Source organism: Mesoplodon densirostris, chromosome 10 (assembly GCF_025265405.1).
Source record: "Mesoplodon densirostris isolate mMesDen1 chromosome 10, mMesDen1 primary haplotype, whole genome shotgun sequence".
Classification (NCBI taxonomy): Eukaryota; Metazoa; Chordata; class Mammalia; order Artiodactyla; family Ziphiidae; genus Mesoplodon; species Mesoplodon densirostris.
Genome location: NC_082670.1, coordinates 110,193,431 through 110,213,888, shown reverse-complemented (window position 1 = coordinate 110,213,888; position 20,458 = coordinate 110,193,431). Strand labels below are relative to the sequence as shown.

The window sequence follows — 20,458 nt, the reverse complement described above, 5'->3', positions numbered from 1 at the left end:
CAACGTGCAACCACGGCTTGGTCTCTCTGGTGACCAGCCCCGACCAAGAGCCCCCGGAGCGGCCTCCTACCGCCCAGAGAATTGCAGAACCCGGGTCAAAGACCAAACAGCAGCAGGAAGGGGGAGGGGCACAGAGCCATACGCCTATGTCTCCTTGTCCCCCAGGACCAGCAGGCTGCAGGCTCCGCACGCCCCGGGCACCCACACCGAAGATTCAGCCCCTTCCACAGCTCAGACTCCCCAGAACGCATGTCACCCCACTCCACGGGCCCGCGCCCTTCAGCTGATCCCATCACCGCCCATCAGGGTGGCCCCTGGGATGCGCAGGCAGCAGAGCCCTCTGGGTCCCCACGCCAAAGGTCGAGGCGTTGGCGTCCAGCAGGAAGGTGACCAGGGTGGAAACTCTAAAGCCCGCCTGACCCGCCTGCCAGCCCCTCCAGTTTGCACGCCCTGTGCCCCCCCTCCCACGGCCGCCCTGGGAGGGTGGCAGCCTCTGTCCGGGCGGCGGGATCCCTCTTTTAATCTCTGCGCTCACTTGTATTTGCTACTTTCCCCCACGGCTCCTGAAGTCGTCAAGCCATCCTCAGTAAAGGAAAACAGGAGAAAGCTCTTTCCCTGCCTCATTCCAGCCGCCTGCGCACACCTGTGTCATGGTCAGGAGGGGGCACCTGGGGGCTCAGGCTCCGGAAGCTGCGGCAGGACTTGCAGTCGGGCTCCTGTGCTCACTTCGCCTTCCTGGGCTGGAGGCGGCCACAGGCCCCCGCTTCCTGGCTGGGTGGTCGTGAGCCCCAGGGTCCCTCCTCATCAGTAAATGAGGGCCGGAGTCCTACACCCCAGGGCGGCCGCTGGGCAAAGAATGAGGGATACTAGGTGTGAAGCAGTCGGGCACACACGGCTCAGAGCAGGACGTGGGCACTGCCCAGCCGGACCACCCAGAGGGCAAACGGCCCTGCAGGAGGGGGCCCAGCCTCTTACCTGCTCCTCAGCGGGGCTGAGGCCGGGGGTCCTGACCGGGGCGTGGGGCACCCCGGCCCAGCGTCCCCGGTTCTCTGGGAGGGGCCGCAAGGGCAGGCCGGAGCACAGCGCCTGGAAACTGGACATGTCTGGCAGAGGCGAGGCGAAGGTCCACTTTGCGGGGGCCGCGCAGAGACTCGGCAGTCGACGTCCAGCTGGGCGGGGTCCTCGGGCTCCAGGCCCACCTCCTCCAGCCCCTCATTGGGCCCCGGGCCTCCGGAAGGAGCCGTGCGTAGGTCGGAGGTCATAGGGTCGCGGCCCCCACGCTGGCGGCACGCAGTGTTGACCTGGGGGCGGTGCCCTGGGAGAGGCAGGCTCCAGGCCAGGGATGCCTGGGTGAGGGTCCGTGTGTCCTTTTAGTGGGGTGCTGGCCCTGAGGGGTGTGTTTTCTAGGACACAGCGTGGGGAGCGCTCTCGTGTTCGGCTTTGTCTCGTGGGGGAGGTACACCAGGCAGGCGACGTGGGGCTTGCGTCTTGATGATGGGGGGCCCGTGACACTGACCCGGCACAGAGTGTGGCGCCCCTCGTATCCCTCCTCCCTGCCCCCTGGGTGACAGCGGTGGCGGGAGCCCGGCCAGCGGCAGCTACACCCTCCTCAGCCCCCGCTGAGGTGCAGGCTGCCCCGCTCCGTCCCAGGCTCTCAGCGAGGCCCATCCCGTGAGCGCCTCTCTGGGAAGGTGCTGCTTCTTCGCCCCGCACTCCGGTCGGGGTGCCTGAGGCCCAGGGGCCACTCACACAGCCGGGAAGAGGGCCCCCTAGAATCCCGGGGGCCCCGGGGAGGCAACACACCTGGCTGTGAACCCAGCTCAGCTGCAGGCCAGCCCTGCGGACTCGGGCCAGGTCCCAATCCACACAAGGGGTGGGAGGCGCGCAGCCATTAGGTGAGAGCCCAGCACGGGGCCTGCCCTTGGCACGAGAGCAGGATGGCTGACGCTTCCCGATGTTTATTCCTCGAGCACCGCACGTCATCCAGGGCACCCTGTCCCCTCACCGGCCTGTGGGGCTCACTGTCCCGTTTCATAGGTGTGGAAACTGCCCAAGGCCACACAGCTAGTCCTGGTGGAGCTGGGATCTGGGCCCTTGGAGCCGAGGGGTCTGGCTCCAGCCTCCCCTCGGCCTCCTGGATCTCTGGCCGGGCAGCGAGCGTACTCTTGTGTCTACGTGGCGGGGAGGGTGCCTCGGAGGGTGAGCAGTGACAGCCGTGGGCAAACACCCCAGCGCCCTCGCCCCGGCAGGGCATGGGTGGAGGGAGCAGCTCTGGGGAGCCCCTGGCAGGAGTGGGCTGAGCTGCCCCGCGGGTATCCCCATCCCACGCCCCCAACAGACAGGCTGTACCGAGACCTCCACTCAGGATTTGCTTCTGGGCGAGGCCTCAAGAGAAGCCACAAATCTAACACTTTTTGTGAAATCTCATTTTTAAATGTTTGCACCCAATGAAAAACATTTTCCACTGTCCCGAACCGAAGGGGGGACTGTATCCGTGTCCTGGTTGTGACCTCGTGCTACAGACAGCAGGACGCTACCATGGGGGACCAGGGCACCCGGGTCTCTCTTACTATTTCTTACAACTGCACGTGAATCTACAAGGATCCCCAAATAAACACTTTAATTTTTAAACACCCTAAAAGCTATTTAAAAGCACTGGGATCTCACAGATGTTAAATATGGTAAGCTGGAACCTGGCTATACCACTCATGAGCTGTAGGTCCTTGGGTCAGTTCCTTAGCCTCTCTGTGCCTCAGTTTCCTGGTCTGTAAACTGAAAGCAGTAACAGTAGCTACCTCACGGGATATGAGTATTAAACGAGGTAACACACGTGAAGGTCTTAGAACAGCGCCTGCACAGAATCAGCACCGGATAAGATATTATTTTCCTAACTGTTGCCACTATCAAAAAAGCAAGGAACAGAACAATGTAACAGCACAGAAAGCAAAGGAAACGTATACACGTGGGCGCGAACTGTCTCTGAAGGATCCACAAGGAACTGGGAGAGAACAGGAGGAAAGGAGACCCTTCCCCGTAAGACTGGCACTTTCCACATTGTCAGGGCACTAAATGCCACTAAATTGTACACTTTTCAATGAGTAATTTCATGGTACCTGGATTTCACCTCAATTCAAGAGAACTGTGGAGTTTTTGAATTTTGCTCCATGGACAAACCAAATAAACAAACTTTAAAACTAACAAGGAGTAAAGAAAGGCAGGCAGGCCCTCAGCATGTGCCTCCCTGGGCCTCAGGCCTGGGGCTCCTGGTGCTGGCCGTGGCCTGTCCTCTTCAGCGTCCAGTGCCTGCCTCAGTCTCCCCTCCCGTCACTCCCAGCCGCTACTCCTGTCCTGGCCAGCCTCTCTTCCTAGCACCTGGCGACCAGCACCAAAAGCCCAGCCCTGCCCGCCTGGTACCACCACCCAGGCCACACTGGACCCCAATCTCTGCCGTGTCACCAGCAGGCCCATCAGGCCTTCTCGAGCCAGGCAGGACCTCTGTCCCCTGGACCACCAACCTAGTCCCTGCTTCCCCTCCAGCCACTCTGCCGCCCTGGGTGGCTTCTCTGAGGCACCCTGACCTCTGACCCCTCTACTTTCACAGTATAGCCGGGGCCCTGAGACCACCGCACCCTGATCCACAGCCCTCACCTCTCCCAGAGTTGGCCCAGCCTCCCTCCCTCCCCACCCCCTCCCCCCAACCTGTAGTCCATCGGCAGCGGGGCAGTTAGAACAGCCCACACCATGGCCCACGACGGGCTGGGGACGTGGACGCCCTCCTTATCTGCCTCTCCGACTCCTCCCATCCACCTTGTCCACCTCAGAGCCCCCTTGCTGCTTCCCGTTCAAGGAGCACGTGCATCTTGACGCCCTTGGTGGTTTTAAACATGCCGGCAAATCCTTGCTTGGGTGCTTCTCTGAGTGAGGCTGGGGCGGTCCTAGTGGTTCCCGGGGAAGCAACAGGAGGCAGCCTGAGGCTCGGTGGGAGCGACCCCCGGAGCCAGGCCCCACTTGGGGCATGAGGAGTGCGAGTGCTGCGGTGTCTGCCCATCTGTGACGGAGCCATCGGGTCGGCCGGTCCCAGCTGCCGTCTGACGCAGCAGCATGAGATCCCCAGTGAGAAGCACCCAATCGAGCCCCTTCCCCAATTCCTCACCCACTAAATTGTGAGCGAAATTGAAATGTTTACCGCCTAAATTTTAGGGCAGTTTGTTCCTTAGCAACGGCTACGAGCAGGGCACCTCAGGGCCTCCGCAAGGGCTGTTCCTTCTGCAGCTTTTGCCACCTACTCACCTCTGCGGCTGGCACGTCCCGGGGCTGGCCCGGCACACCGCCCTCTGCCCACCCTTCTGTTCTTCACAGCACGTTTACCACCTGCCGTGATCGCACACGTTCGCCCCTTTTCCTATGCCCTCGCCCACCATACTGTAACCCACGAGGGCAGAGAGCGCCCTGTCCTGTTCTCCCCTAGGGCCTCGGCACCCAGTGGGTACCCAGTGCCTGCTGAACAAGGGATTGAATGCATGCGAACTCCCGTGAGAGGGCAGAGGCCGCAGCTGGCGTCTTCTCAGGGGAGCTGCCAAGGCCCTGGGCCTCTGGCGAGGTGTGCTCACCCTCCCACCCCACGACCCAACACTGGGCCCCCAGGGGCCTCCAGGGACTTTCCTGGATGGGAATGGGCTGAGATGTTGTCCTCAACTTTGGCCACCAGGTGGCAGCACAGGGACCGAGACTCCTTCCTAAGGACGCCAGGGACTGGGACCCTGCAGAGAACGCTGGTCCCAATGCAGGTGCAGGGGAGATTGGGGGCCGGCTGGGGGTGTAGGTAACCGGGAATCCAGGTCCTGGGCCCAGAGCAGCAGCAGCCCTGCCTGCAGGCCATTCTGGGCGTGAACTGGATGCTCCCCAAGGCTCTCTGTCCCGTCTGTCTGGAAAGTCATAATACGGAGCTTCTGGTTTGTCTGTGAACTGTTTCCTGCCCCTCTGCCATGTGAGACCTATCATAGCATTTGGAGCCATATCTTTAAGAGAGCAGAACTATTATTTAATATTCTCCTTTAAATAGACCTTTAAAACTTACACATAATGGGAAAGTATTTTTATATCAGCGCCTTAACTGAAACCAGAGTCACCTGCCAGAAACAGACAGTAACTGTAAAAATAATCACCAACGTCAAGTACTTAGATGGCACTCACTGAGTGCCAGACGCCGTGCTAAAACATCTCCTGTGTCTCATTTAGTTCCCACAACATGATGAGGTGTGTCCTAGTACTATCCCACTGCCAAGGGAACTGGGTCACAGAGAGGTTAGGCCACTTTCTTTTTTTTTTTTTTTTTTTTGCGGTATGCGGGCCTCTCACTGCCGTGGTCTCTCCCGCTGCGGAGCACAGGCTCCGGACGCGCAGGCTCAGCGGCCATGGCTCACGGGCCCAGCCGCTCCGCGGCACGTGGGATCCTCCCGGACCGGGGCACGAACCCGCGCACCCTGCATCGGCAGGCGGACTCTCAACCACTGCGCCACCAGGGAAGCCCTAGGCCACTTTCTTGATCTCACACAGCACGTAAGCGGCACCACCAGGGTTGGAATCAGTTCAGAAACGCAGCCTTTCCCACACACTCAAGCACACACACCAGCACACACAGCACCAGCTGCCCCCGTGGGTGCCCGGCTAGCCTGATTTCTAGGCATCAAGACCCTGGGGTCAGGCCAGGTCTCCCAGCCCCCAGTGATTCACTGTCATCCCCCTGCACTCAGGAGTCCTCAGCGAGTTCTAAGTGCTCCCCTGGGGTCTGGAGCAGCTTTGGGGAACCAGGTGAGGCACAACAGTCCTGATGCCCAGAGGCGTGAAGTGGGACCCCCACCCCGCCCCCCCTCTCCCCCCCCACCCCGGCTGCAGCCTGCAGGCGCGGGGATCCAGGCAGGACCTGGAGACCCCCGTGTAAAAGCAAGGCTACACGGTGGGCTTGGGAGGAGAAAGAGACACCCTTGGGCCTAATTCCGGGAAGGGGGGGTCCGGGGGAGTCATGTATAGGCGGCTAGTGCCCCAAGCCAGCCCCTGGACCCCTGATACATAACGCAGCAAAAAGGCAAAGGGACAGACACCGTGCTCCCCCGACCCACTCATCCGCCAATGTGACAAGGCTTTTCCGCCTCGGGTAGAGGATGGCGCCCCCGGACCAGCGGAAGAGAATGGAGCCGCGCCGGCGACAGGTCTCCCTCCACCCAGTCTCCACCCTTCGCGCCCTGGACCACTGCTCGGCTGCCCCGCTGTACTGAGTGGGGGCCGGGCAGACTGGCCCGCCGATTCGCCTCGCCCACCTGCCTGGTCCCCAGCAGTCGCCGCCTCGCCCCCCCCCCCCCCCCTGCCCGTGGCGAGCAGAGCCCTCGCCCCCTCCACCTCGCCGAGGGCAGTGGTGCGCGCCGCCGGGAGGGTCCCGAAGCGGTCCCGGGTCCGGATCCCGGAGCGAGGACCAGTCCCTGGGCGGCCCTGGGGTGGGTTGGGGGTCGGGTTTCGGGTCCGGTTCCCGGTGAGGGTCCGGGTCCGAGGACTCGACGGGCCAGCGGGAGGGCCTGGGGCGAGTTGCCCTGGGGCGAGTTGCCCTGGGGCGGGTTTCGGGTCCTGGTCCGAGGACTCGTCCGTGGGCGGGTCCAAGGGCGGGGCGGGAAGCCGGCTTCGGGTGAGGGCCGGGCCGGACCCCGCGGACAGCAGCGCGCGCCGGGCAAGCATGGGGAGGCGCTGGTGTGGGCGGCGCGCGCTGGTGGCCGCGTGTCTGGGCGCCGCGCTCCTGCTCCTGCGCCCGGGTGAGTGCCCACCGGCCCCAGGGCCGCCCCACCAGCGGCCGGACCCCCGACCGGGCGGGGGCACCTACGGTTTCCTCCCGGGCTGGGGGACGGGGGCAGGCGGGCTCAGAAAGGCTCTAAACGCCCCGCCCTTGTCCCGGCTCCCCGCAAGGGTCTTGTCCCCTCGGGAGAGGGTCTCCCAAGGCCCGGAGAGGTGACAGTCCGGGCCTCCCAGCCGGGGCCCAGGGACCAGGTGAGTGGTGGGCGGCGGGGGGCATTACGCCCACCCGGGAAGTCTGCCTCCTTTGCCTCGCGCTCACCCCGCTTAGCGCCCGGAAACCCCTCCGGGTCCGCGGCCGCTCAAGGGCGGCGGGCTTGACGCTCCGGGTCCAGAGGTGGCCCCTCCGCGCACCGCGCTGCGCCCTGGCGCGCCTGCTCCGCCTGAAGTTCGCACCGGTAAGGACTAGGGTCCTGAGCACCCACCTCATGGTCCGGTGGGGGAAACAGGCAGCCAGTCGTGACCGCCGTGCGGATTTCCAGCTCCGAGCCGAGCATGTGCTGAGTCTTCACTCACGGGAGAGGCCGAGGGGCCTGTGGGCGGCCTGGGGCTGGAGGTGCCCAGTCAGAGGCCTGTTCTGACCTCTGCTCTGTTTGCCTTTTCCTGGTGTGAGTGAGAGTGTGTGTTGGGGGAATCTGTATCTCCCCACCCCACCCCCTGTGAGCTCTGCAAGAATCCTTGGAATCACGCCTTTGGAGCCTTGCAGAGGGGGTCCAGGGAGGAAGTAACCGTGTCCCCAGGTGGGAGGGGACCATGGGAGTGTGGGGCCAGGGTGGCTCAAGAGATGAGGCTGAGGAGACTTTGGGGTCAGCACGTACCCACCTGGCTGGGTCTGGGTGACCTATCCCCGCCCCCCTGCCCAGGACCTCAGTAGTCCCATCTATAAAATGGGCTGCTCAAGTTCTTCCTTACAGGGTCTCTGGGGATGTGAACTTAAATTGTGCCTGGCTCCCAGACTCTTCATCAAGCCAGAGGTCACATGGGTGGCCTGGTGCCCCCTGCATCCTGGGGTGAGGGGCTTCCTTCTCCTGCTCACCTCAAACCTCTGTGACTGCCTCTGGGCTGGGGTCCAGGTGAGCTGGGCTTGGGAGGCCTCCTCGGTGCTCACCAGGGCTCTGGCCAGTTACCCTGCTCTTCACACCATCCCCTCCATGTCTGGACACAGCTGCCCAGACCTGGCCGCCTCCCCAGGCCCACGGGAGGGAGCCGCAGTCAGTCTTTCCGTCCCCCGACCAGTTCTGAGAGCGGGGTGGCCATGGGGTGGTGCTCCTGCCTCCTGGGGAGGGGGTTCCCACGTCCTAACTGAGCCAAGTGTCCCCCAGCACTGCGTGGGCTGTAGTCCGAGTGTCTGCGGTCATGGCACTGACCACCCACTCTTTCTTGGACAAATGTTTACCAGGACCTAGGGCCGGGCAGGGCACGGTGGTTCCCAGCCCCCAGGGCTCAGGCTCGGGTGTGGGGGGAGAGAGGACATGCACTTTGTTCCTTCTGACCTCCTCCCTCTCCTGCAGGTTAGGAGGGTGCCTCCCGTGCCCCCTTCCTAGCCTTTGCTCAGGCCGTTCCCCACCTGAGCCGAACCTGCCTCATGAATACCCTTGGCCATGACCCTCTCCCCCAGCAGGGTGGCCTCACTGTGTCTGGCCTGGCAGACCCTTCTGCAACCCTGCTTCCAGCGCCCCCAGGTGGGGAGGGGCCTTTCCTCTGCTTCCCAGAGCCCCTCTCTGCTCCTTCTGGACTCTCAGACCGTTCCCCATGGCCTGCTGCCAGCCATCAGAGCTTTGAGGGTGACCTGGACAAGCAAGGGTTAATCAAGCCAACCTACCCTGCTGGCTTTTCCGCCCCCAAGCCCTGAGCCGAAGCCCCTGACCCCAGGAGCCAGTGAGGCTGTGCTAACGGTGGGCCTGCAGGCCCGGCAGAGGGGGCAGAGACGGCGGGGCAGAAAGGGCAGGCTCTCTGTCCAGGGCCTCTGGAAATGGCTCCAACAGGGCCTGCGGCATCTCCGAGTGTGTCCCGGCAGCGTGGCCCGAGTTGGAAGGGGGTGGAGCATGTGGCCTGTGGCAGGGGGATAGGGCTCCAGGGCCCAGGAGGACTGCAGCCCCTTCCTCCAGGAAGGTGAGCCTCCAAAGAGGCAGAAGTTGCCACAAGGTGGGCCGGAGACCCCTGAAGCGGGCTCCGCTGCCCCTTTTCTAGTGGGGAGGTCTGGAGCAGCCCAACTGGTGCCCGTCAGGCCAATGCTGACCTAGTGGCCAGGGTCCTGGGGATGAGGAAGATGCCAGAGGAGGTGGGACAGCTGCCTGGGGCACTGCCGCCCTCAGCGCCCTACCCTCGCCCCGGGCCCACTGACAGGCCCACTGTCCCCCCTGCCCGCCCACCCTTGGCTTCCCCTGTGGCTTACCTGGTGGGGTGACTGCTTCTGTGTGATGTCCTTGACCACGTATTCGGTGGGTGCCTGCTTGTGCCGGCGTCAATCTGGGCCGGGGACAGAACTTGCTGATAACCTGCTCTCCCAGAGTTTCTGTTTTAACATCAAAAACCCAGATCTGCAGTCTGTACCCTCTGACCCCAGAGACACACCCAGGGGGAGCCGTGATGCTGCTGCTTTAGCTACCCACCCCTGCTGGTCCACAGGGGCCTTGCCGGGAGGCGCTGGAGCCCCCCCTACCCCACGCCATCCTGACCTCCATCCCCTTCCGGGTTCACAGGGCTGAGCATCTTTCCTGAGGTTGGCCATCAGGGGTGTTTCTCTCAGAGCCAGGCTGGGCCTCTGCCCACTTCCAGGGGACCCTGGGTGGGTGGGGGGCTTGTTCCCAGGGGGCCCGCCTCTCCCTTCTGGGCTGGACTGCTGCCCTCCTCGTCCTCTGGGACACAGCCCGTCCCTTAGGGCCCCGCTTCCTGTCCGAGGTCCGAGCGTGATGTGGGGTAACAGGGACCTTCTCCCCCAACAGCCTTCCTGGAGGGGCTCCAGGGGGAAGGACCCAGGAGGCTCGGGTGGGGACGCCGGCTCTCTCCCTGCTGTCCGTCCGCTGCCTTCTCGAGCACAGCAGCACCTGGGGACCCAGGCCGAGGGGACAACGGTCCACGATGGTCTCGGAGCCCCTACAGTAATGCAGTGTAGGGCCCTGTAAGCAGCCACCGTTTCTAATGAGACACCAGGATTTGGTCCCATGCAGAATAAATGCAGAAATGCCCAGTGACTCCTGGTGAGTCAAGGTGCCAGGGCTGGGGGGGGGGTCAGTGAGGACAGGGCCCCTGAGGCCTCAGCAGCAGCCCCTCAGTGCAGGCGTCCGAGCTTGCCCCCGGCTGCCCTGTATCCGCTGCCTCCCCCGGAGCCCTGCAGGCCCCAGCCTGCAAGGTCTCTCAACGCCTGCCCCGTGGCGCCCCAGTGCCCGACTGGACCCCCGACTCCTTTCTGTCCTGGCCCTGGAATCACAGCAGGTGACGGGTCAGAGACAGGGCGCCCCCAGAGGGCCGTGTCTCAGACTCACTGCGCCAGATGCTCTGCCGTCAGGGGCTCGAACCACGTCTGCATCTCTAGGTCTGGCTTTTCTCTGTGGTGGCCTCACTCCCTGCTCTCCAGCCAGTGGGCAGTGCCTTCTCCCGTGGTTTCAGCCAGGGTCCCAAGGAGGCATCTCATTGGCCTAGATTGGATCACATGGTGCCCACCTCTGAGGCAATCGCTGTGGCAGAAAGGGATGGAATGCTCTGATTGGCCAGACCTGGTCACATGCCCAACCCAGCAGCTACGGGAGTGGGGAGCCTATCAGAACCACATGGAGGGAACATGCAGGTTTGTGTCTGGAGGGGAATCAGGTGGGCGACCAAAAGGAGGGGGTGTGGCTGCTGGGAGCCCAATCAGTAGATGCTCACCACACTGCTGCCCACTCTCCTGAACTGCCGAAGGGTTCAGAGCTCTAAGGTACCTTCCAGGCCTCCAGAGAGTAAAAGCAAGCTGGAAAAACAGAAGGCTCCAGAGTAGGGACTGATCGTCTCATTTTGCAGAGGAAGACGCTAAGATCAGTAGAAACAAAGTGACTTGCTCAAGGCCACCCTACTAGGAAGTATGGGTGCCAGGATTTAAATCTACATCTAAATCCCAACCCTTATGCTTTCTACTGTACAGGGCAGGGGTATTTGGGTTGGGCTTTGAAGGCTGCATAGGAGTTTACCAGGTGGGAAAAAACGAAAGAGAATTGCAGGCAGAGGGAGTGGCACAGAAAAGCATGGAGTGAAATGGCCTGGTGTGCTAAGGGATGTGCTGCTCCCTCAAGGGTTCATGAGAGGGAGCAGTGAAGTGGAGGCCAGGAAGGTACTGTAGGTTGGTGAGTGGCCTTGAATGGCAGGCTAGGAATTGGGGTGATCGCCCCATGGCCAGGAAGGGCCATCAGTCTTTAAACAAATACTCGCAGACACTAGCTGAGGTACAGGGATTATAAGAAAACAAGACAGTGCCCTCCTTGCAGAGCTGACCTTCCAGAGGGGCAGCCAGACATCAGCCCACACGAATCAGATGATCTCAGCAGTAATGAGTGCTGTGAATAAATTAACGGGACGCTGTTCATTGGAGAAGCCCTCTTTCTGGTGGGACATTTGAGCTGAGACCTGAATGAGAAGTATTGACCCTAAAGTGTAGAGGTTTCTCCTGAGGTGGGGACGCACCTAATGTGTCCACTGACCAGCAGGAGGGCAGTGTGGCTGGAGCTGAGTGAGCAGGGAAGGGTGGGGCTGCGCCTGGAGATGCCCTGGAAGGAACTGGGACTTGCCACCAGCCAGCGAGAAGCCACGTGGGCTTTACCATCACACGGTGGTGGGAATAAAACCTGTGATTGTCCCGGGCAGAGGGGACGCAACTGTACTGGGAGTGATCTGACCAAGCAGGGTTCCGTTCTGGGCGTCGTGGAGCTCAGTGTAGAGTCTGAATCTTAAATACAAGTGGAGAGATGGCTACTTTAAAAAAAAAAAAAAAAAAAAAAAAGGCGGCAGGATTGTTTTCTTGTGAAGGGCTTGATCTCTGGAGGGACTATCCCTGCCCCAGGCCTGCAGGTCACGAGGGGACCGAGTGGGCCGGGCAGTGCTGCTCCTGCCCATCTGTTCTTGCGACACTGGCCCAGCTAGAACTTATTAACCAAAAGCCACATCGTAACCTCTGCTCCCTGGGCAGGGGGTCACCAAGCACAGCTTCCCCCACGGGTGCAGTCTCAAGTGGCCCGGGTACGGCTGCGCCAGGCCTGTCCTTAGGGTGAGCGGGCCAAGGACATTTGTAGGTTTCTCTGTTTTCGGCTTCCCTGTGCGGCGTGCCACACCCTGGCCTGCGGTGCTGTGAGGATGGGCGGGGTAGTGTGCAGGGCAGGGTGGGCTCCGAGGGCACGGCAGTAAAGGACGGCACTCACACCGTGGCCTGGGGTCAGGCCTGCTTAAGGCCCTTACTTGCTGTGAGGCTTCAGCAGTTTTAAGTCTTTGAGCCTCAGTTTCCCCATCTGTCAAGTGGGGATAACAATAGTTCCTACCCCCAGGAGTATGCGTGTCAGTAAGCAAAGCAAGGGCACGGTGCCAGGCTCTCGCCCACCCAGCACCTCCTGCCCAGCTCCCCGGCCTCCCTGCAGGCTCCTGTGCCGCCCAGGACACTCCAGCCCATGTGCAGCGGGCGCTGGGCTGTCAGGCTGGGCCTCACGCTGGCCCACTGGGCCGGGACCCAGGCCTGCTCGTGAGTCTGGGGCTGCACGGCTCCCCGGCCTGGACCCCGTGGGCGTGGGCCCTGGGCGCCCCCAGATTGCAGGCAGCTCACCCCCTCTGCTTCCCACCCCTTCACACCCAGCTAGTTTGCTTTGAGCTGTTTCCAACATCCTGCTGTTGTCTGTTTCACCTTCTCCCAGCCTCTGTCCCTGTCCTCCTGTGTAGCTGCCTTTGTCTCTTGTCACCTCTCAGTCCCTCCCACCCTTCTTCCGCTACCCTCTCCCCCAACTCTCTCCCTCTCTCTAACCTATTTTTATTTCCTTTTCCAAAGGAGAACCTGCCTGTGGTTTTGCCTGTGGCTGCTCTGGGCTGGCCCAGGCCCCTCCCTGGCCATGAGGCTGGGCCTGCCCACCTAATCCTCTGGCCTGTCTGCTCCACAGCACCCTTGGCAGGGAGACCTGAGACCTGGAGGCTGGTGGAGGGTCTGAGGGCAGAGGACACAGGCAGGAGGGGCTTGGCAACGTGAGTGGGGGTAGCAGGATGCCTCCGTGTGGCCCTCTGGGGACGACCCCTACCCTCAGAGCCCAGGCCTCCAGCTTCACGGAGGCGGGGCTGGAGCCTGGGATCGCCAGCGCACTCCCCTTCGACCGTCCTCCATGGCCAGTCTGCCCACCCCGCAGGACCGGCTCTTCCGCGTGTGCAGTGGCAGGGGTGGAGCTGGGCGGGGGCGGCCCAGCCCTGTAATCACTGGCCTCGGCTATTCTGGGCCTCTCGGCTTCCACCCACTGGCTCCAGGGGTCTGGGATGGGACCTACTTTCCTGCAGGCTGTGGTCTGGCCAGGAAACGAGAGGTCCCACACAACGCTTGGTGTTTCCGGAAGGCTGCGTGCTTCCGAGTCGTGGGGCTCTGGGGTGGAGGTGGCCTAGGTCTGCTCCTCTGCATGCCCCGCGGTGGGCACCAGCCTTCTCTCCATCCCCAGCCGTGACCCTGAGGGAAGCTCCTCCCCTCTCAGAGGCTCCACTTTCCCATCGGCAAAGTGGTGAGGCGGACCCCCGCCTCCCAGGGCTGTGCGTGGTGCTGGGCTAGTGTGGTGCCTGCAGCTCCTGGGGCCTCCCTGCCAGCAGCAGCCAGGAAACGGAGGTTCAAGTCTTGGGACCACCGATGACCCCCAAGACCCGGGCAGGCCCTGAGGGCCTCACCCCTCCACATGCCCTGGTCACAGGAGAGCTTGGTCCTTGTTCTGGGGACACTGGAGTGGGGAGGGGCCCTGAGGCTGCCAGAGGCCTGGCACGTGGCCTGGACAGCGGGCTTCAGGTACACACAGAGGGCTCTGGAGGCCGGGGCACGGCCTGTCCGCCTATCACTTGCTGGTTCATTCAACCACCTCCACCAGACACTGCTCCAGCTCAGCGGTTCTCAACGTGCACTGCTGGGCCAGCAGCAACAGCACGCCTGCACTGTCAGAAACAGACTCACGGGCCCCACTCCACACCTAAAAGGGCCCGAACCTCTGCATAGGGGGCCAGGCCACCTGTGTTTCAACAGGCCCCAGGCACGCTCAAGCCGGAGAACCACTGCTTGCGGTCAGTTGGCCAACAGATCAGTTCACCAAAGTTTCCAGGTTTGCTTGTTTGCCAAAGACTTGTCTTAAGGAAAAGTCTTGAATCCTGGCAGCATTTTAAGACGCTTCATTTGGTTGAAAGCCAAGGATCATGGAAACGTTCGTTCCTTTTATGAATATATTATTTTCTTATATGATCCTGGATTCTTAAATATATTCCTCTTATGAATATTCCATATTATTATGAATTCAATGATTTCTCAGTATCCATTGAATATATTTGAATTTGTACACCAGATTTACACGTTCTTGTATATATAATTTTTTATGCTCAGTACTATTTATTTTTGAGATAATACTCATTCTATAAAATTCATTTTAAAGTGTACAGTGGTTTTTAGCATATCCAAAAGCTGTGCCCTGTCACAGCTGTACAAACCCAGAACATTAGCCACTAGCCCTGCCCCCCACGTTCCCAGTGCCTGCCTGCCTGCCCCCCCTCCCCCCATCCCACCCAGAGCCCCTGGAAACCACTCACCTACCTCCTGCCTCTATGGATTTGCCTGTCCTGGACGTTCTATATAGACGGAGCCAAACAATGTGGGTAGGGCCTCCTGTGACGCTTTTTTCACTGTCAGGTTACAAGGTGCAGCCACATGGTAGCAGGTGTCAGTGCTTCACTCCTTTTTATGGCCATTAAATCTGTTAGCTGTGGGGTTTTCCCAGATGGCCTTTATCAGTTTGATGAAGTTCCCTTCGAGTCCTAGTTTGTTTAGTGTTTTCATCATGAAAGGGTACTGAATTTTGTGCGTTTTTTCTTCATCTCTTGATGATCATGTGGGGTTTTTCCTTTATTCTATTACCATGGTGTATTACCTTGATATTTTTATGTTGAACCAACCTTGCATTTCTGGAGTAAATCTCAATCGGTCATGGTGTATAACCCTTTTTACATGTTGATGGATCTAGTTCGCTAGTACTTCCTTGAAGATTTTGCATCTATATTCATAAGAGATACTGGTATATACTTTTCTTTTATGTGTGACGTCTTTGGTTTTGGTATCAGGGTAATACTGGGTTCATATAACGAATTGAGAAGTGTTCTCTCCTCCTCTGTTTTGTTTGTTTGTTGAAGAGTTTGGTAGAGATTGGTGTTACTTTTTCTTTAAATATTTGGTAAAATTCACCAGTGAAGCAATCTGATCCTGGGCTTTTCTTTGTGGAAATTTAAAAAAATTACTAATTCAATCTCTTTGCTTGTTGTATGTCTGTTGAGATTTTCTATTTCTTCTTGAGTCAATTTCAGAAATTTGTCTTTCTAGAAATTTGTCAGTTTCATAGGCTAAATTTGCTGTTGTACAGTTGCTCATATTATATTCTTCAACCCTTTCTTATTTCTGTAAGGTCCACTACTAATGCCTCCTCTTTCATTCCCATTTTCAGTAATTTGCGTCTTCATTCTTTTTTTCTTGGTCAGTCTAGCCAAAGACTTGCCAATTTGGGTGATATTTTTAAAGACTGCATTATAATTTATTAGTTTATTAATAACTATAATCATATTTAAGAAAAACACGAGTCTTTGGTAGTTTCAGGAAGATTGAGGAATGCAGCGATGAGACAGAGAGCATCCCTGCCCTCGGAGGCTGCCAGTCTGGGCGAGAGCAACACCTGCGTTTACCATGAGGTGACACACACACCAGCAGGGGATGTACAGGCCACTGTAGCTGTCCCCAGCGGGTCACCTGAGCTGGTCACCTGCTTACCGCCAGAGAGCCGGCAGCTTGCCTAGCCCTTTCTGTCTGCCTGTGCCCAGGGCCAGGGGAGGCTGGACCCAGCCAGCCTGCTGAGCCCTACCCCTCAGGGCTCCATGCACGTGGCTGGCAGAGGTGGGGTGTGAGATGAAGGCAGATGGAGGTAGGAGAGGTTGGGTGGTCAGGGCATTCCCGGAGGACGGTGGTTTCCACCTTCCCTCTTGTTCCCTCCTGCCCGGCCCCCTCCAACTGCGGAGGGCAGGACGTGGGGGCAGGAGCGACACCAAGCACCCTGCCCTGGTGGACAACGGGCCCTGTCACTGCCCCCAGAGGCAGGCGGGACACAGGCGGGAAACTGAGTCCCAGAGGTGGACCCAACGTGCCAAGGTGAGTCGGCCAAGCCCCCAGTAACACGGCCAGTCTGTCTGGTGCAGCAGTGAACGCCCCTCTCCTTATGCCCCCAGCATTTGAAAACAGGGCCACGGGCTCCAGCTGGCTTGGCAGCAAGAGGAGGAGTCCCCTGCAGATGCTCTACGACCTGGACCAGGTAGGTGGACATACGCCCCGTCCCTCCCTCTGCCTCCAGCCACGGGAAACCCCGAGCTCCCACGTGGACCTGCTGCCGTGGGGCTGCAGCCACAGCCAGCCTCTGTCCGGGACGGAACGCTGGGCTGCGGCAGGGCAAATCGTGAGGCAGGCTGAGACCTGGGGTCTCCAGCTGTGGACGGAGGCCACGCTCTCTGCAGCACTGTTCCACGTAACGGACAGAACGACTAGCGGGCTGTGTGCCTCCCACAGCAACAGGCGGCAGCCAAGGGACCCCCGATCTCAGTCCTGCTATGAGAGAGGGAAACAAGTGGGCACCCCCTCACCAACGGGGGGACCTGCAGGGACCACACACTGTGCCCACTGGGAGCACACGTCCGGCTCACACACACCTCAGCAGGCACACTCAGCACTACCGAGCGCCTGCGGTTCACCTGGGTCCCTGCCCTTGAGGCGCTGACGGTCCCGCGGGGGGAGGATGGCATCTGATGGCTTCTTGCACCAGCCTGCACTGACTTGCAGGCTGCCCTGAGCTCTGGCGGGAGGGCGCAGTGTAGATGGAGAGCCTCTCTGAGAAAGGGACACAGGGCCTGCAGAGGGACAGTGAAGATGCAGATCGGGGCACCGAGTACCTGGTGGTGGCCGAGGGCCATAGCGGGGCAAGGGCAATAGGGAGCCGGGGAGGAGGCCCACACTGGGCTGGGGAAGGCGGTTGCTCACCGAAGCCCTGAGGGCTGAGCCCACGGCACCCACACCCTTGCGGGGCAGGTGGGAGGCCTTGGTTTAGCGAGGGTGACAGGCTTGCCCTGGGCCACGCGGCGAGCGGAGGGCAGGCCAGCCTCTCAGCAGGCTTCTGAGGGGCAGGCGGGGCTGGCTCGGCCCCCTCGCAGCCTGAGGGCCCAGTGGCCGTTACGTGTCAAGGCATCCTGCAGCTGGACAAACAACAGCAGAGAAACGGTCTGACCGACAAGTGCTGACTGTGTACCGGGCACTCGAGTTCTGGGAGCCCATGCAGGCCTCAAGGAAATCCTGTACGATGGGGCGTCATTAACCCCGTTTACCTATGGCACTGTCCCTTAGCACAGGAAGGCCAAGGACCCTGAGAAGGTCACAGAGCTCGTAAGGACTAGACCCTGGCTGAGGGTCAGCCAAGCCGGCAGGGATGAGGGCTGTGGCTGTAGGACTCCGTCCCGAACCAGTGGGCACAGCCCCGGCTTCTGAATACTGAGGGACCCGAGGTGGAGTCCCAGCTTCTCTCCTTGGCAGCTGCAGGCAACCCACTTCCTTTGAGGCTGTTTTCTCTTCTGTAAAATGGAGAAAGCAGTGCCTGTCTTGGTATTCATGGGGCTACAAGCAACAGAAAAGCTAGCTGAGGCCAATTTAAGCCATTGGGACACTCACTGCTGACGTATCAAGTTGCTCAGACACCAGCAGCCCCTGGTACGGCACAGGGCTCATCACCATCCTCCGGACGTTACTACTGTGTAAGCTACTGGTCTTACACCCCACCCCGGTTTTAGGGGACGGTGAGCAGATACTCAGTTTGACCCGGCGCTTGGCGCTCTGACGTCATTCTTCTTTACCAGGCTGACTCTGACGTCGCACATCCGTTCTCTGGCTCTCGGGGTCCAGAGTGCCGTGCACGCGATCAGTCACATCCTGCACGCGCCTCAGGCCGAGAAGATTCATTTCCCCCCATCCAGGCCCCCTGTCTCCCGCGCGGCCCTGACCCCCCGCCCCCGTCCTGTCCCCGTAGGGCCCGCGCTCTGCACTGGCCGAGGTGCACCAGCAGCGGCGCGACCTGCTGCACCGCACCTGCAGCCGCCACACACGCCAGCAGCGCCTGCTGCGGCCGGAGGACCTGCGACACGTGTTGGTGGACGACGCGCACGGGCTGCTCTACTGCTACGTGCCCAAGGTGGCCTGTACCAACTGGAAGCGCGTGCTGCTGGCGCTGAGCGGCCGCGGCCCAGAAGACCCGCGCGCCATCCCCGCGCACGAGGCGCACGCGCCCGGCCGCCTGCCCTCGCTGGCCGACTTCAGTCCAGCCGAGGTCAACCGGCGGCTGCGCGCTTACCTGGCCTTCCTCTTTGTGCGCGAGCCCTTCGAGCGCCTGGCCTCGGCCTACCGCAACAAGCTGCAGCGGCCCTGGGGCACCACCTTCCAGCGCCGCTTCGGCACCGGCATCGTGCGCCGTCTGCGGCCGCGCCCGGGCCCCGACGCGCTAGTCCGCGGCCACGACGTGCGATTCGCCGAGTTCCTGGCCTACCTGCTGGACCCGCGCACGCGCCGCGACGGGCCCTTCAACGAGCACTGGGAGCGCGCCCACGCGCTCTGCCACCCGTGCCGCCTGCGCTACAACGTCGTGGGCAAGTTCGAGACGCTGGCGGAGGACGCGGACTTCGTGCTGAGCCTGGTGGGCGAGCCCGGCCTGCGCTTCCCCGAGCCGCCGTCCAGTGACCGGGCCGCCGCACGCGACCGGGCCGCGCGCCTCTTCCGCGACATCAGCCCCTTCTACCAGCAGCGCCTCTTCGGCCTCTACAGGATGGACTTCCTGCTCTTCAACTACTCTGCTCCCTCCTATCTGCGGCTGCGCTAGCCCTGCAGGCGGGGGATGGGGCGCGCGCGGAGACTGCGGAGACTGCGCAGGCTGCGAGGCCCTGACTCCGCCCCTAGAGCCGCCGCCCCCGCGCTCTCTCACCCTCGGCCCGCTCACCCCGGCCAACTGCATACCCGTGCAGCCCCCGTGCAGCCCACCTCCCCGCGGGGGTTGGATGGACCCCTGGGTGCCTGCCGCCTGCTTCCTCGAAGAGCCCCAGCCGGCGGGTGCTTCCCCAGGACCCCTGAGTGGCTGAGGATGGGATAATAGGTTTTTAGGTTGCGAGAGCCCGTTTTTTTTTTGCGGTACGCGGGCCTCTCACTGTTGTGGCCCCTCCCGTTGCGGAGCACAGGCTCCGGACGCGCAGGCTCAGCGGCCATGGCTCACGGGCCCAGCCGCTCCGCGGCATGTGAGATCTTCCTGGACCGGGGCACGAACCCGTGTCCCCTGCATCGGCAGGCGGACTCCCAACCACTGCGCCACCAGGGAAGCCCATGAGCGCCTGTTTTTTGTCCACTCTGTCCCGGAACCTATCCGTGGCGCAAGATTAGAACGCTGGCTCGGCGCAGCCTGTGGCCCATCCCAGGGCCTTCCCCACCTCACCTGCCCTAGTGAGGACGGCTGTGGACAGAGAGAAGGCCGCCCCTGTGCCCGGGCCAGACCCAGGGCAGGACCAGCCTTGTCGCCAGCTCCGCCCAGGCGGCGATCGTGAGCTGCCGGCTGCCTGGGCGTCCTGGGCGGGGAGCTCCCCGAAGGCCCTGTTCCAGCCCCACCCTTGGTCTCTGTCCCGCTCGGTCTTCCTGAGCCCACAGAGCCCAGGTTGCAACGTAGTGGCAGACTTTATACGACCTTGGTGAGCTGGGGAGCTCATGTTTTTGAAATAAATGTGTTTTGTTACTTTCTGACATTTTACAGTTTCTGTGTCTCATTTTGTCATTTGTTCTGGGGGCATGAGGTCTGATCTTGAGCCTGGGTCACCTTCACAGCAGCCCACAGGTACCAGAGGTTATGTGGGGAGCGGGATAGGGAGGGGGTACACCATGGGGAGGGTGCTACATTCTGCCTCAAGGGGCGACAATGACACTTGGGGGAAACCTATCCTTTTACTCTGCCTGGGTCGGGCCGCCTCCTGCCCTGGGTGCGTGTGTGTGTCCCCCAGTGCGTGTGTGTCTGTGTGTGTGTCCCAGTGCGGGTCCCCTGCCGGCCCCTCCAACCCCCAGATGAAGCCCCAGGTGAGGCCAGGCCCGCCTGACCTGCCCTGCCGGCTGCGGGAGGGACCACGGGCTCTAGTGTCTCCCCGGGGCCACAGTTTTCTCAGCCTGGACATGGTGTGTTCACGTGTGGACCAGGTGGAAGGCCGGGCGGCGCGGTCCGCAGGCAGCGCCGGTGACATTCGGCCTGAGACTCACCCCCTGACTGGGATGGACCTCATGGGCACCAACGTCTTCTTCAGGGGCAGCCGCTCCCGCAGCGAGCTGCTCATCTTCGTGACC

General features: G+C 61.3%; 2 protein-coding genes across 2 annotated transcripts in view; one reads left to right on the top strand and one right to left on the bottom strand.

Annotated features, from left to right (window-relative positions):
* The window catches only part of UROC1 (urocanate hydratase 1), a 31,179-nt gene extending 30,078 nt beyond the window's left edge, over positions 1-1,101 (bottom strand). Inside the window, exon 1 of the mRNA XM_060110409.1 lies at positions 976-1,101. Coding sequence (XP_059966392.1) covers positions 976-1,101 — 126 coding nt within the window. The remainder of the gene's footprint in view (positions 1-975) is intronic.
* Positions 1,102-6,724: 5,623 nt separating this feature from the next.
* Positions 6,725-18,965, top strand: CHST13 (carbohydrate sulfotransferase 13). The gene is made up of 3 exons (XM_060111515.1): positions 6,725-6,794; positions 16,258-16,367; positions 18,123-18,965. The coding sequence occupies exons 1-3, from the start codon at positions 6,725-6,727 to the stop codon at positions 18,963-18,965; spliced, it is 1,023 nt and encodes a 340-aa protein (XP_059967498.1).
* The last annotated feature ends 1,493 nt before the right edge of the window (positions 18,966-20,458 follow it).